This window comes from Pongo abelii, chromosome 7 (assembly GCF_028885655.2).
Source record: "Pongo abelii isolate AG06213 chromosome 7, NHGRI_mPonAbe1-v2.0_pri, whole genome shotgun sequence".
Taxonomy (NCBI): Eukaryota; Metazoa; Chordata; class Mammalia; order Primates; family Hominidae; genus Pongo; species Pongo abelii.
In genome coordinates, this window is record NC_071992.2 from 26,139,422 (window position 1) to 26,154,510 (window position 15,089).

Genomic DNA, 15,089 nt, shown 5'->3' on the forward strand with positions numbered 1-15,089 from the left:
TCCATGTGCTGCAAAGAACACAATTTAATTCTTTCTTATAGCTGCATAGTATTCCACGGTATATATGTACCACATTGTATTTATCCATTCCAACACTGATGGGCACCTAGCTTGATTCCATGTCGTTGCTCTGATGGATAGTACTGTGATGAACATAAACATGTGTCTTCTTGGTAGAATAATTTATTTTCTTTTGGCTATATATCCAGTAAACGGATTCTTCGGTCAAATGACAGTTCTATTTTAGAGAAATCTCCAAACTGCTTTCCAGAGTGGCTGAACTAATTTACATTCCTACCAACATTGTGTGTTTCCTTCTCTCTGCGGCCTCACCAGCATTTATTTTTTGACTTCTTAGTAATAGCCATTTTGGCTGGTGTGAGATGGTATCTCATTGTTTTGATTTGCATTTCTCTGATAATTACTTATGTTGGGCAATTTTTTCACATTTTTTTTAACTGCTTGTATTTCTTCTTTTGAGAAGTGTCTGTTCATTTCTTTTGATCTTTTTTTTTTTTTTTCGAGACAGAGTCTTGCTCTGTCACCCAGGCTGGAGTGCAGTGGCGCAATCTTGGTTCACTGCAACCTCCTCCTATGGGTTCAAGTGATTCTCCTGCCTCAGCCTCCCAAGTAGCTGGGACTACAAGTGCCTACCACACGTGGCTAATTTTTGTATTTTTAATAGAGATGGGGTTTCACTATGTTGGCTAGACTGGTCTCGAACTCCTGACTTCAGGTGATCCACCTGCCTCGGCCTCCCAGAGTGCTAGGATTACAGGCATGAGCCACTGCACCCAGCCTTTTGCCCATTTTTAAATGAGGTTATTTATTTCATGCTTGTTCAATTGTTTAAGTTCTTTATAGATTCTGGGTATTAGACTTTTGTCAGCTGTGTAGTTTGCTCTTATTTTCACCCATTATATAGGTTGTTGGTTTGCTCTGCTGACAGTTTCTTTTTGCTGTACAGAAGCTCTTTAATTTAATTAGGTCCCACTTGTCCATTTTTGTTTGCATTGCAATTGCTTTTGAGGACTTAAGTCATAAATTGTTTCCTAGGGCCAATGTCCAGAATGTCATTTCCTAGGTTTTCCATAGTTTGAGGTCTTACATTTAAATCTTTAATCCATCTTGAGTTAATTCTTGTATATGGTGTAAGGTAGGGATCCAGTTTTATTCTTCTGCATATAGCTAACCAGCTATCCCAGCACCATTTATGAAATAAGGAGTCCTTTTCCCAGGACTCCTGCCTCCAGGATGCACTCCCTGCCCTGTTTGGTGTAGACCTCTGACTTCTGTTGATAAATCTATTGTAACACTAAATACCTTGTGATATTGTGATCATTTATAGGTGGTACTCACTCTGTGCAATTTTATGGTAATTGAACTTATCTTTCTCAGATTGTGAACATCTCAATGAAAGTGATTGTGTTTTTTGTTTGTTTGTTTGAGACACTGTCTCGCTCTGTTGCCCAGGCTGGAGTGTGGTGTTGCAATCTCAGCTAGCTGCAGCCTCTGCCTCCTGGGTTCAAGCAATCAAGCAGTTCTCCTACTCAGCCTCCTGAGTAACTGGGATTGCAGGTGCCCACCACTACACCCAGCTAATTTTTTTTTTATTTTTAGTAGAGATGGGGTTTCACCATGTTGGGCAGGCTGGTCTCAAATTCTGATCTCAGGTAGTCTGTCGGCCTCAGCCTCCCAAAGTGCTGGGATTACAAATATGAGCCACCACACCCTGCCATGATTGTGTTCTTTCAACTGCAATTTCAGTGTCTGACACATAATAGCTATAAGTAAAATTACATTGAATTAATGGAGAAAAAACACGTAATAATTAAAAGTTGAAATATCCTTTCTGTTCCCTGGAAAAGACAAAGCAATGGAACTTGGGTTGAAAAGGCAAGAAATCTGTGAATCGCAATCCTGATGGTTAAAATGCTTAGTAACTAGACTCAAAAATTCCCTTGTGGTTTTAGTTGATGACTGTATGATCATTTGGAGACGTCAATAATCACTGTAATCCCTCTAGTATGAGAATGTGTTTCAGAATCTGCAAAATGATGCATGATTTTAGTGGACTAGGACTAGGTTTTGTGGTAATAACTGGTCCTCAGTGTTATTTCTATTCCTTAGGAATTTCATAATTATTTTTATTCTCCCAGAATCTTTTCAATAGAAATAATACTGGGAGTACAAGTCAGCTGAGCCAAGGGAAAGCATTAGAGTATATGACTAAGAGCCCAGACAACACATAGTTCAGATTCCACTTCTACCACTTACTGGATAGGTGACTTTATCTGTTTAATCTTCTTAATCTATACAATGAGGACAACTGAGTCTTAATCTTTTGAATTTTGCCTTTAAAACCCCAAATTTTCACCTGCAAAATGATTGTAAATGCATAATACATGAGTATCATAAAGACTAATAAAATAACAAGTACAGTAGATTTAGGAGAGTACCTGTATTAGTCCGTTTTCATACTATCATGAAGAAATATCTGAGACTGGGTAACTTATAAAGAAAAAGAGGTTTCATGGCCTCACAGTTTCACATGGCTGGGGAGGCCTCACACTCATGGTAGAAGGTGAAGGAGGAGCAAAGACACATCTTACATGGAGGCAGGCAAAGAGAGCCTGAGCAGGGGAACTGCCCTTTATAAAATCATTAGATCTTATGAGACTTATTCACTATCATGAGAACAGCATGGGAAAGCCCGCCCCTTGATTCAATTATCTCCCACTGGGTCCCTCCCACAACACATGGGGATTATGGGAGCTACAATTCAAGATGAGATTCGGGTAGGGACACAACCAAACCCTATCAGTACCTAAAACTTAATAAGCAGCTCAATTGATATTAGTTATTTTATTGGTTATAAGTATGATTTTTAGACATGCCCAAGTTAGCCTTACTACCACCAGTGACAGATTCTAAAATGGTATCCTTTCGGTCTTGAATCCTTTTTCCACACTCCTCGTTGCCAGTTGTGACACAAATACCCCCAAGGATCTAAAAATTATTGTGCTTATATTGTCAGACGTTCTTATTTCAGGATAGTTCAAACTTCCTGACAGTACCCTTGTGTGAGGAATAGAACATAAAATAATTGAAAAGAGAATGCTATATAGTAATTAGGTTGAATTAGAAATTGCTTTACATAACCACATTATGTATGTGGGGGAGAAATAACATTCTTAATAACTTTTTTCCTACAACAGTATATATATACAAATATATTTAAACATATATATCGTATCCATAATGTAAATAAATGTCTGGCATGTTTTTCAAGACTCATTAATGCAGTTGCCTCTTTCCTTGTAGCTTATCTGGCTATAGTAATATGTTGGAAATGTACTACTTTGGAGTGGGGAGTATGGCGAAGGAGAGCAAAACAATAGTTCAAATCAAGTAATCTTAGAGCCAGGAGGCAGCCAGGACTTCCGCCTGCTGGGCCATTGTTGCAGGACCACAGCTTCGAGGTTGTGCAACACCTTTAGTAAACACTTCCTGAATCAGACAAGAATGAACCAGGGAGTTTCATTCTGTCTCACTGGAGAGGAGGCAGGGACAGACCCAGCAGCACCCATCTGAGCGAGAAGAGCAGACACCGTGCTCCTGGAATCACCCAGCATGTTGCAAGGTCTCCTGACAGTCAGTCTCCTCTTCTCTGTTCCAGGTACATATTTAGCTCTTTTTCAGGTTCTACTGAATGCATTAGCAAACTTTTCATCGTCTCCTAATAGTTTTATTGTATAAACTATTTTGACTTTTTTCTTTTTCTTTTTTCTCAATCAATTTTACTAACCAGTTGGGCTGGTTTTAACCTGTTGTTTGGGGGCTGCGAGTGATATAAAGACAATGTTAAAAAGAGGCAACAAGAGGTCTTGAACCAATATGTATGCATCTCATCCGAGAATATATAGAAATAAAAGGGACAATTTCATACAACACAATTTAAATCACGAATATGATTTTTGACTGAAAAAGTGGAATTCATCAAAACCCAGCTTGTCATTTAAAGAATGGTAAAGATGTGGCAGATTTGGCTATTTATTACTGTGTACAAGGCTTAGGAAAATACCTGCTATTATTACGGGAGCCAGTTTGGCTCTTTCTGTTTGAGTGTATATTTTTGTATTTACTCATTATTAGTAATAATATGTGTGACTAACTGGAAATAATTAATATTTATTTATAAGGTATTGTGATATTGCTTAACGAAACAATATCTCTGTTAAGCTTAAATTGATAATTTACTTCTATTTTGCTGGTTATATCAAACATTTAAAAATTTGAAAGGAGAAAAATACTACTTTCTAACAAGAAATTATGTCTAGCAAGTCTCTCAATTTCTGGTAAATTCTCTAATTAGACTTTGGTTAAATTAGATTGGGTATTGTGATTCTTCAGCTTCTTTCTATTTCCAGAGCTTATTTAACTCAGCACATGAACTGCAGTGCCTCGAATTCCTCCCTAGTAAACCTGTTCTTGGGTCTTAGAATGTTTGCTGGGACCTGGGGATGGGAACAGATTATCAACTAGAAGTATGGGCTTAGGGAGGGAAAAGTTTTCCTTGTCCATGCACCCTCTTAGTACTTTGTTGCTAAAAATGATTTTCCTGCATCTCACTTGTTTCTGATTTGTTTTCAAGACTTATAAAAATTTCACCTAACCTAATATCTTTAAATATCTAACTATTTTCCTTTTGTTTCTGTATATTTTTGCTTTATATAATATGTACCTATATCTGAACTGAACCTTTTCCCACTGTGCAGTGATCCTCTTCATCTCTAATGCCTTTTGCTTTGATACCTATTTTGTCTGATGTGAACGTGTTACACCAGCTTTCTTTTGGTAAAATGAGCCTGAAATATTAAAAATATATATAAAACTCATGCCAGGCATTTAACATTGACCTGAAATTCCTACTTTTTGAGTCAGACTTAATAGAAATCTTTTTTCTCTCTGTTCTCCAAAAATGCTATCACCAAGAGCTTTTCCAGAACCCCCTCTTAGCTGAAATACAAGAACTGCTTGGGCACTAGCTTAGTTGAGGAGCATAAAGATCAAGCTGGATCCATTAACAGAGTCACATGGCTAACATTGGGGCCCATGCACATTACAGCCCTTTTGTGCAATTGGGCACACTAATCGGTTCTGCTGCCCTGACGGTGCATGTATAACATGGCACCAAGAGAGGCAACTTCCTCTGATGCCATGTCTAAAAGTGTGATGTCAGCCCTCCTTTAACTTCTAGCTTCCGTTTTTAAGGGTGTCTTTTTGCCACTGAACTATCCCTGTTATGATTCCCATTTAGGTTGCCTTTCTAGTCAGAATCTAAGAAATAAAGCAATTTTCATTTCCCACTTCTTCCTGTTTGTTCTCTGCCCCCATCATTAAAGCAATACATATGTTCCCCTCTGACCATGACTTCTGCTCAGTCCCCAGATGGCTGAAATAAAAGAAAGAGATATAAAATAAGGCTGGTTGTGTGCAGTGAACTTCATAATCCCGAGAAAAAAATGACTTATGGGATTTCATCCTAGGAAAAGAAAAACAAATATTTAAAAGGACGTGACAGGTGTTTGCGTGGTGAAGATGTAAATGATTGCATCAACAAAGGAGAAAGGTCTTTACCTTATTACAGCAGAATACCCAGGGGGTACAGAACTTTTTGAAATTATTTTATTTCAAACTACCAGTTTTTCTTGCCTTTATAAGATGACTAGAAGGCTGAAAAGAAAATATACAATTTAATCTAAATAGTCAAAATAACAGACCTAATAGAAATGCAGTTTTTTTTCCTTTTGTTTGTACTCACTTTTAATGCATGAAGTTTAAAACCACAAGAAGGTTTGAGGAGATGCAGAGAATCCCAGAACATAAGTCAATATCCTTGTGTAAACCCTAATTCAGCGTTTAATATGATGTGTTCAGTTTGGAAAGAAGACATTTCTTTGAACAGTTTCAAACACATTTGAACAAAAATGAAAATGTCAATATTACATACTCATGTTCCCATTTCCAAAATGACCCCAAACACATGAACAAATAATGTAGCAATCCAGACTAATGTCTCTCATATTAACGTTGTTAATGAGCTTTGGCTTTTGTAAAACTCAAAACAGTCAAAAATAATTATCCAATCTAAACCAAAATAACAGTTTTCTTTTTCCTGATCTGGTTTTGCTAGTCAAGACTAATCCAGCATGTGAGTTCTGTGGGAGAGAGAAGGCAAGTATTAAAATGAATTAGTAAAAACATATTGTGTTACACCTTGGATTTGTGTAATCCCTGGATGGCAGTTAGTTGTGTTTGTTCCTCAGGCTTCAAAAATAATTAACCTGATGTTATTCAGTGGGGATGATGCTGCACCATCTCCATTAAACTTAAGGATGGATGAGCTAAACAATATTTAGGTCTGTTACATCCCTACAACGGCTGTGTAATTTGTTGTATTCCAGATCCCATTATTTCTGGGACTTCTAGGTTTCCAGAAAATAAGAGTCTTTAAGATAAATTCTATTTAGTTTCTTTAGAGAATATATGGAGTGACAAGAGTTTGGAAGGAGCTGGAATTCCATTCACTTCAAACTGAAGAGATTGAGAGGTTGCCTATGACTTTTAAAAGAAATGTTGTGGGGTTTTTTTTTGTTGTTATATTTTGCTTTGTTTTTGGTTTCCATTTGGAAGTGTTTGGCCACCAAAAAGTTGGAAATAAATTTCATAAGTTACATATTTTGAGCCCATATTTAAGAGCCAGTTTGCAATTTCTAATTTCGTGAAACATTAGGATTCAGATACTAACTAGAAGCATAGAGGTCAGGGTGCATGTGAGACAAAATTTGTGTTGGCTAGATGGGCCTGTTTTCATTCTCACCATTTCTGAAAGGTGCTGAGAAGGAAACTCACTTGATTTTCTGCTTTTATACAAAAAATCAGGAACGTAGCTATTATTTTATTCCACGAAGGCAGCTTGGACTAGTATTTCCTGTTAGAATCATGTGTGTTCTAAGATAGCATTTAAAAAGACTTATGTTGGCCGCAACATTGGTGAAATTCGGCTTCGTGAACTCTATCTTAACAAGACTAATTGCATTGATTAGCTACTGTAATATACCAGGCAGTGTGTGGGTGCCTTATGGTATGCTTGTTTTGTGTCCCTGAATTAAGGAGGCAGCAGGGAATTGTGTCAATATCATCAGTTAATTTCTGGCAGGAGTAATGTTCTTACCTTTTGGCATCGTAGTGTTTCAAAATAATTACAATAATTAGAAAAATTTTAACTCAGAAAAAGAATCATCAATTTTTCTTTAGGTTTTTGAACTTATGTTTCAAAAATTTTTTATAACTGATGTTATTCTTTTCCTTTACCAAAAGTTAATTTAATAGAAATAAATGACGCCCAGTGATTACCTCTGTGACAGCAAGAAATGAGGAACTGAAGAACCCCGTGATGTTGTTCTTGAAGTGTGACAATGTAATGAGGCTTATTTTATCACAGTGGATCAGAATTCAGCTATCCTAATGAACACTGACTCTTGAAAGAGGTTATAGGGGATTCTGTACTTATATGCATAAATCATAAACCACTTGAACTAGCTTTAGAAACCATTTAATTGGCGTCCTTTTTTCAAACTATTTAAAGACTCAAACCAAATAAAAAAATAAGGTATTCTAATGTCAGTGCCATGGCTTTAAGTAATTTTGAATTTTTTTTTTAGAGTAACCCTTACACCACTGAAAGAAAAGATAGTTCATTACTTTAACACCCCATTTTTGACTCAGAGAGTTCTTAGCTGGTTTAAACCGTTTTTCTATTCTTCAAAGTTAAATGTAAGTGATTCTTGAGTCGTTAAATGAATTAAAGTCATTCTCAAGTAATTTTAAAAAAACACTATTTTTTGAAAGTTTATGCGTTAGTTTCTGAAGAAAACTTTAAACAATGTTTTGCTCTGTGGGAAGTGACTGGAGTAAGTGCACAGTCCTCCTAGATAAGCAATAAATAATACTTATTAAGTGCCTCATCTATGTTTGTTAAAAGATCAACCACAGTAACATAAATGTATCTCACCATAGAATTTAATATTTGAGTACTTTAATGAGCTGGGATTACCTTTAGAGACCCTCCTAGTCCTTACTCAGAGAAGAGAAAAAAACCTTTTCAGTTCTAGTCTTAGAAAGTTGTAGAGTTAGGCCCCATTCTGCCACTGCAGTCTATATTTTGGTTAAGCCTGTAGCCACCTGTAGCAGCTAAGGAGCAGGTCTACCAACTATATACAGAGCAGAGACTAGACCACATAGGCAAATCAAAAAGAAAATAGAAAGTCTAATGTTAGCTTCGAGAAAATTGAATCTCTCTCTCCAAAAGGACTTCTAGGCCAGGTGCCGTGGCTCATACCTGTAATCCCAGCACTTTGGGAGGCCGAGCCAGGGGGATTGCTACAGCCTGGGAGTTCAAGACCAGCCTGGGCAACATAGCAAGACCTCTTCTCTAATAGAAGAAAAAAAAACAAACAAAATACCAGGCATGGTGGTGCACACCTGCAGTCCCATCTACTCTGGAGCCTGAGGTGAAAGGACGGCTTGAGCCCAGGATGTTGAGGCTGTAGTGAGCCATGTTTGTGCCTCTGCACTCCAGCTTGGTGACAGAGTGGGACATTGTCTCAAAATAAAACAAAATGACTTCTAAAGACAACATGGAGAGGAGCATTTAAGATGCAGATAGGTTGGATCAAATCACTTTTCGGTTCTCTTTCAATATGACTGCAGGCTCAAAAAAGTCCTTCCAGGCCAGTGATTCTGTTTGAATTATCTGCTTCTCTAATTTTCATTTTTAAAATGTTTTGTATGCAAAAATGAAGGTTTTTCTGTATTGCTTATGCCAGCTCATTCTATGAACCTAGTATTGGAGCCTTTTCTTACTGTGACATAGTTTTTTTATTAGTATGGAATATTGCTGTTTTCAAATCCAAGAAAAATAGAACAAAAAATTGTGCATATTAGTTATTTTATTTTTCTAACATTGTATAGTTTCTAGTGCTTCAACCCAATTTTTCTGGGACTGATTAGCTTCTCAGAGGATTACTTTCGCTTCTGTTTTCATTTCTTTTTGCCTGAGCTGTTGCTATTTCCCTGCACTGCAGGGATCAAAGATACTGAGAAGTGGGAAAATCCAAAAGAAATACTTTCTCTAAATACAGTAACGCTTGAAAACTTTTAATGGGGAAAGAGCTGAAGATACAGGTTGAAGTAAAACGTTAAAAGGAAAGAGTAGCTTTCTGAGGTTGTCGCTGTCTTCTGGTGTCAGCACATTAATCACTCTGACATTCGTCACTTCAGGATTCTGTGTGTGGCATCGTTCATTGGGAATGCAGTAAGGATGGCTATTACTGACCAGCCTACTTCAGTTCTACCTGGATAAGTCTTTTCTTTTTCTTTTTTCTCAGTAAGTGCTATAAAAGAACTCCGCGGGGTGAAGAAATATGAAGTGGTTTATCCTATAAGACTTCATCCACTACATAAAAGAGAGGTCAAAGAGCCAGAGCAACAGGTACAGCTTTTGATTTATCAAAGGATCTTGATTTGATATGTGTGTATATATATATATACACACACACACATACATATATATATCTATGATGAGAGACAGATATGGGATTTATACGTGTGTGTTTATATATGTGCGTGTGTGTATGTGTATGCCTGTGTGTATCAAGTGGAATTTGTGATGTTTTCAGCAATTACACCTTGGAGTTAAATAACAATGCTTATATTTGTATTTGTTTTTGACCTTTTAAAAAATCTTCACTACAACCCAAAGTTATATTATTAACCTCATTCTACAAATCAAGTTTCTGAGAAGTGAAAGAAACTGTCCAAGGTGAAAAAGAGTAAATTTTTTTTTTTTTTTTTTTTTTTGAGACAGAGTCTCGCTCTGTCGCCCAGGCTGGAGTGCAGTGGCGCGATCTCGGCTCACTGCAAGCTCCACCTCCCAGGTTCACGCCATTCTCCTGCCTCAGCCTCCCGAGTAGCTGGGACTACAGGTGCTCGCCACCATGCCCGGCTAATTTTTTTGTATTTTTCACTGTGTTAGCCAGGTTGGTCTCTATCTCCTCACCTTGTGATCCACCCGCCTCGGGGTTTCACTGTGTTAGCCAGGATAGTCTCTATCTCCTGACCTTGTGATCCGCCCTCCTCGGCCTCCCAAAGTGCTGGGATTACAGGTGTGAGCTATAGCCTAGCCATAAATTTAACATTTGATGATGATTTATTCTATGTACTTCCAAAGAAAATTGTATGCTATCTATCTATCCTTCCAAACACAACTATGACAATTGAAACAGAAATAGAAAACAAAATACAGCAGTTGAATGCATGTATATATGCACATTAACATGAAATTTATCTGTCTTTTCTGAATAGGCTCTTCTTAATGTTTGTACATTTCTTACTGCAAATGAAACAACATATTCTCAGTCAACATTTACTCAATAAACATTTATTAATTCTAAGAGAAAAGCTAAAACATGATGATTCATTCAATTATAACAATGTTATAATTACCTGCACTCTTAAGTCTTCTTCTGGGAGCCAGCAAAATACAGATAAATGAGACACAAGTAATAGTTTACAGAAATACTCCGAAATCCAGCACACTCGGTGCACATATTCCCTCACTGGACACCGTTTCCCATAGCATTTCTTCTAAAGCAAATTTATGACAACAGAACCTGTATTTGACCCCATTTCCCAAAATAATTATCAATCAAATGTTTTCACTAACTTCAGATGGAACCCAAAAGCATTGGATTCCCCTTCAATATGACTTCCTTCAAATGCTTTCTAAGACTTTCTTTAAAATGTCAGACACCTTTTTTCCTGTCGTGCATTATGCTTATTATCTGGATGACAAAGTAATCTGTACACCAAACTTCCATGACATGCAATTTACCTGTATAACAAACTGGCACAGGTATCCCCTGAATCTAAAATAAAAGTTGGAAAAAAAATAAGGATTTTTAATATATTTTCATATTTAGTCCTTTCAACAAACATATAACATAAGTGTATTTTTACAGTATTTTATTTCTAAGTGGAGAGATAGGGGCTCAGAAAATTTAAGTACCCTGCCTAGGAGCACATAGCTTACACATTTTAGCGCTAGGATTCAAACCTCTGTTTGACGCCAAATGACAACTTTATGTGTTAGTATTATTTGTGGCTGCCTATCCAAGCAGCTAAATTGATTTAACATGTGGGAGAGTCCGTATGTTCTCCTGAGAGCCTCTGTGGGATCAACACAGGCTTTCTGGCCATTAAAGTAGCTCAAGTTCTGTTACACTAAAGTCTAAGAGTCAGTCTGTAACCCTGAGACATTGACCAGTTTGTTGTATCATTTACTGTTAAAAATAAGAGACTTGTCAGCTGAATTTTTTTTCTAATAACTTTTTTTCTTTTTTAAAATTCTATTTTAAGTTCTGGAATACATGTGCAGAATGTGCAGGTTTGTTACATAGATAAACGTGTGCCATGGTGGTTTGCTGCATCAATCAACCCATCACCTAGGTTTTAAGCCCAGCACGCATTAGCTATTTTTCCTGATGCTCTCCCTTGCCCCGCTCCCTACCACACCTCAGAGTGTGTTGTTCCCTTCCCAGTGTCCATGTGTTCTCATTGTTCAGCTCTGAATTATAATTGAGAACATGCGGTGTTTGGTTTTCTGTTCCTGTGTCAGTTCGCTGTGGATAACGGTTTCCAGCTCCATCCATGTGCCTGCAAAGGACACGATCCTGTTCCTTTTTATGGTTGCATAGTATTCCATGGTGTATATGTACCACATTTTCTTTATCCAGTCTCTCACTTACGGGCATTTGGGTTGATTCCATGTCATTGCTACTGTGAATAGTGCTGCAATGAACATGTGCATGCATGTATCTTTGTAATAGAATGATTTATATTCCTTTGGGTATATACCCAGTAATGGGATTGCTGGGTTAAATGGTATTTCTGGTTCTAGGTCTTTGAGGAATTGCCACACTGTCTTCCACAATGGTTGAACTAATTTACATTCCCACCAACAGTGTAAACGCGTTCCTATTTCTCCACAGCCTTGCCAGCATCTGTTGTTCCTTGACTTTTTAATAATCACCATTCTGACTGGTGTGAGATGGTATCTCATTGTGGTTTTGATTTGCATTTCTCTAATCATCAGTGATGTTGAGCTTTTTTCATATGTTTGTTTGTTGCATGAATGTCTTTTCAGAAGTGTCTGTTCATGTCCTTTGTCCACTTTTTTTTTAAATTATACCTTAAGTTCTAGGGTGCATGTGCACAACGTGCAGGTTTGTTACATATGTATACATGTGCCATGTTGGTGTGCTGCACCCATTAACTCATCATTTACATTAGGTATATCTCCTAATGCTATCCCTCCCCACTCCCCCCACCCCACAACAGGCCGCAGTGTGTGATGTTCCCCATCCTGTGTCCATGTGTTCTCATTGTTCAGGGTTGTTTGTTTTTCTTATAAATGTAAGTTCCTTGTAGATTCTGAATATTTGACCTTTGTCAGATCGATAGATTGTAAAAATTTTCTCTCATTCTGTAGGTTGTCTGTTCACTCTGATGATAGTTTCTTTTGCTGTATAGAAGCTCTTTAGTTTTATTAGATCCTGTTTGTCAATTTTTGCTTTTGTTGCAGTTACTTTTGATGATTTGTCATGAAATTTTTGCCTGTGCTTATGTCCTGAATGGTATTGCCTAGATTTTCTTCTAGGGTTTTTATAGTTTTTGGATTTACATTTGAGTTTTTAATCTATCTTGAGTTAATTTTTGCATAAGGTGGAACAAAGGTGTCCAGTTTCAATTTTCTGCATGTGGCTAGCCAGTTCTCCCAGTACCATTTATTAAATATGAAATCTTTTTCCCATTGCTTGTTTTTGTAAGGTTTATCAAAGATCAGAGGATTATAGATGTGTGGTCTTATTTCTGACCTCTCTATTCAATTCCATTGGTCTATGTGTCTGTTTTGTACCAGTACCATGCTGTTTTGGTTACTATAGCCTTGTAATATACCTTGAAGTCCAGTAGTATAATGCCTCCAGCTTTGTTCTTTTTGCTTAAGATTGTCTTGGCCACACAGGCTCTTTTGTGGTTCCATATGAATTTTAAAGTAATTTTTTTCTAATTCTGTGAAGGATGTCAATGGTAGTTTAATGGGAATAGCATTGATTCTATAAATTACTGTGGGAAGTATGGCTATTTTCACAGTATTGATCTTTGTATCCATGAACATGGAATGTTTTTCCATTTGTTTGTGTCCTTTCTGATTTCCTTAAGCAGTGGTTTGTGTTCTCCTTGAAGAGGTCCTTCACTTCCCTTGTTAGCCATCAGCTGAAATTTTACAAGTTCACCTGTATTTTCTGTGTTATCAACCTTTTGCTACTAAACCAATGATTAATTGTGTCCTTGTGGAAATTTACACTAATTACCTACTCTTTATGTGTTTTTGTCTCACAGTAAACAATGCTTCCAGGAAAAGCCAACATTTACACACACACACACACACACGCGCGCGCGCATGTGTGCCAAACATCCTTTTTTCACTGAACATTTTGAGGAAAATTTAAACACAGGTGAAGTTTTTTAATCACAGCTGTAAAGTGATTTCCTCACAACTGTAAAAAATAAATTTGAGCTTTGAATAACATATTTTGATTAACAAAAACCATAGACTAGTTACTGGCTCATACTAGATGAACAATATTAATTTTTGCAATGAGTGACTAGGTGGATGAGGTTGATATAATGTGCTTGATATTTACTGCAGTTATATTATTTATCTAGTCCATTACTAGGTTAAATGGCTACATGAACCTTACATTTTCCTGATCCATAGTGCAAGTATATAGGATCTGAATTCAGAGGATTAGTTTGTGTTCACCTGTAAATTTTGTCCATTCTCTCTGTATAAATTTAGATAAACATAAACCTTAAGTTTCTTGTCTTAAAGTGGAGATGATCATAATACTTGTATAAATATTTGGGGATAATGTATATGAAAAGCGAGGAAGGATCCAAATTTTAACTCCCTATTCAAGATTACGCTATGGGCTGGGTGCATTGGCTCACACCTGTAATCCCAGCACTTTGGGAGATTGAGGCGGGTGGGTCACCTGAGGTCAGGAGTTCAAGACCAACATGGCCAAGGTTGTGAAACCCGTCTCTACTAAAAATACAAAAAATTAGCTGGGTGTGGTGGTGGGCACCTCTAATCCCAACTACTAAGGAGGCTGAGGCAGGAGAATCATTGGAACCCAGGAGGCAGAGGTGGCAGTGAGCTGCGATCACGTCATTTGCACTCCAACCTGGGTAACAAGAGTGAAACTCCGTCTCAAAAAAAAAAAAAAAATATATATATATATATAAGAGAGAGAGAGATTATGCTATGATGCTGCCCCTGTGTAGCCCATCATATTCCAGTTCTTATAACTAATTTTCAGTTTTTGTGGCTTCATGTCCCAGTTAATAAATCTTTATTTTAAAATTCTTCTTTTTGACATAAACTATCAACTTCGTTTTACTTTTCTTAATAATAGTCTTGTTTCTACTTCTATGCTTTTTTTTAATGGATTTCTTGCTACTTAAAATATTCTCTCTACATTTAGAGTCCCTCCCATTTAGGGGACTCTACATTTAGAGTCTCTTATAGTCGTTGTCAAGCCGACTTGCCATATTCATATATACACTAATATATCCCTATCCTGAAATCGTGTGTCAGTCACAATTAGTATTATAAAGTTTAGCTACTGATTTTAAAAAGAAATGTTGATTTTGTGTCAGGAGCAATGGTGTGTTCACAAGTGTATGTGTGTGCATATGTTTCTATGAGAGCAAGTGTAACCTTCACTTCTGGTTTGAAACTGTCTCTTTGTAGGTCACTCAGGACTTGCTTTATGAATCTGGGTGCTCCTGTATTGGGTGCATATATATTTAGGATAGTTAGCTCTTCTTGTTGAATTGATCCCTTTACCATTATGTAATGGCCTTCTTTGTCTCTTTTGATCTTTGTTGGTTTAAAGTCT

The 15,089-nt window shown here is 37.0% G+C and overlaps 1 protein-coding gene across 2 annotated transcripts in view; it reads left to right on the forward strand.

Annotated features, from left to right (window-relative positions):
• Nucleotides 1-3,552: 3,552 nt before the first annotated feature.
• The window catches only part of ADAM28 (ADAM metallopeptidase domain 28), a 65,208-nt gene continuing 53,671 nt past the window's right edge, over nucleotides 3,553-15,089 (forward strand). For both annotated transcript variants that reach the window (XM_024251131.3, XM_024251132.3), the window contains exons 1-2: nucleotides 3,553-3,679; nucleotides 9,453-9,556. In XM_024251131.3, the coding sequence (XP_024106899.3) occupies nucleotides 3,634-3,679; nucleotides 9,453-9,556 (150 nt within the window). In that variant the 5' untranslated portion in view covers nucleotides 3,553-3,633. The remainder of the gene's footprint in view (nucleotides 3,680-9,452; nucleotides 9,557-15,089) is intronic.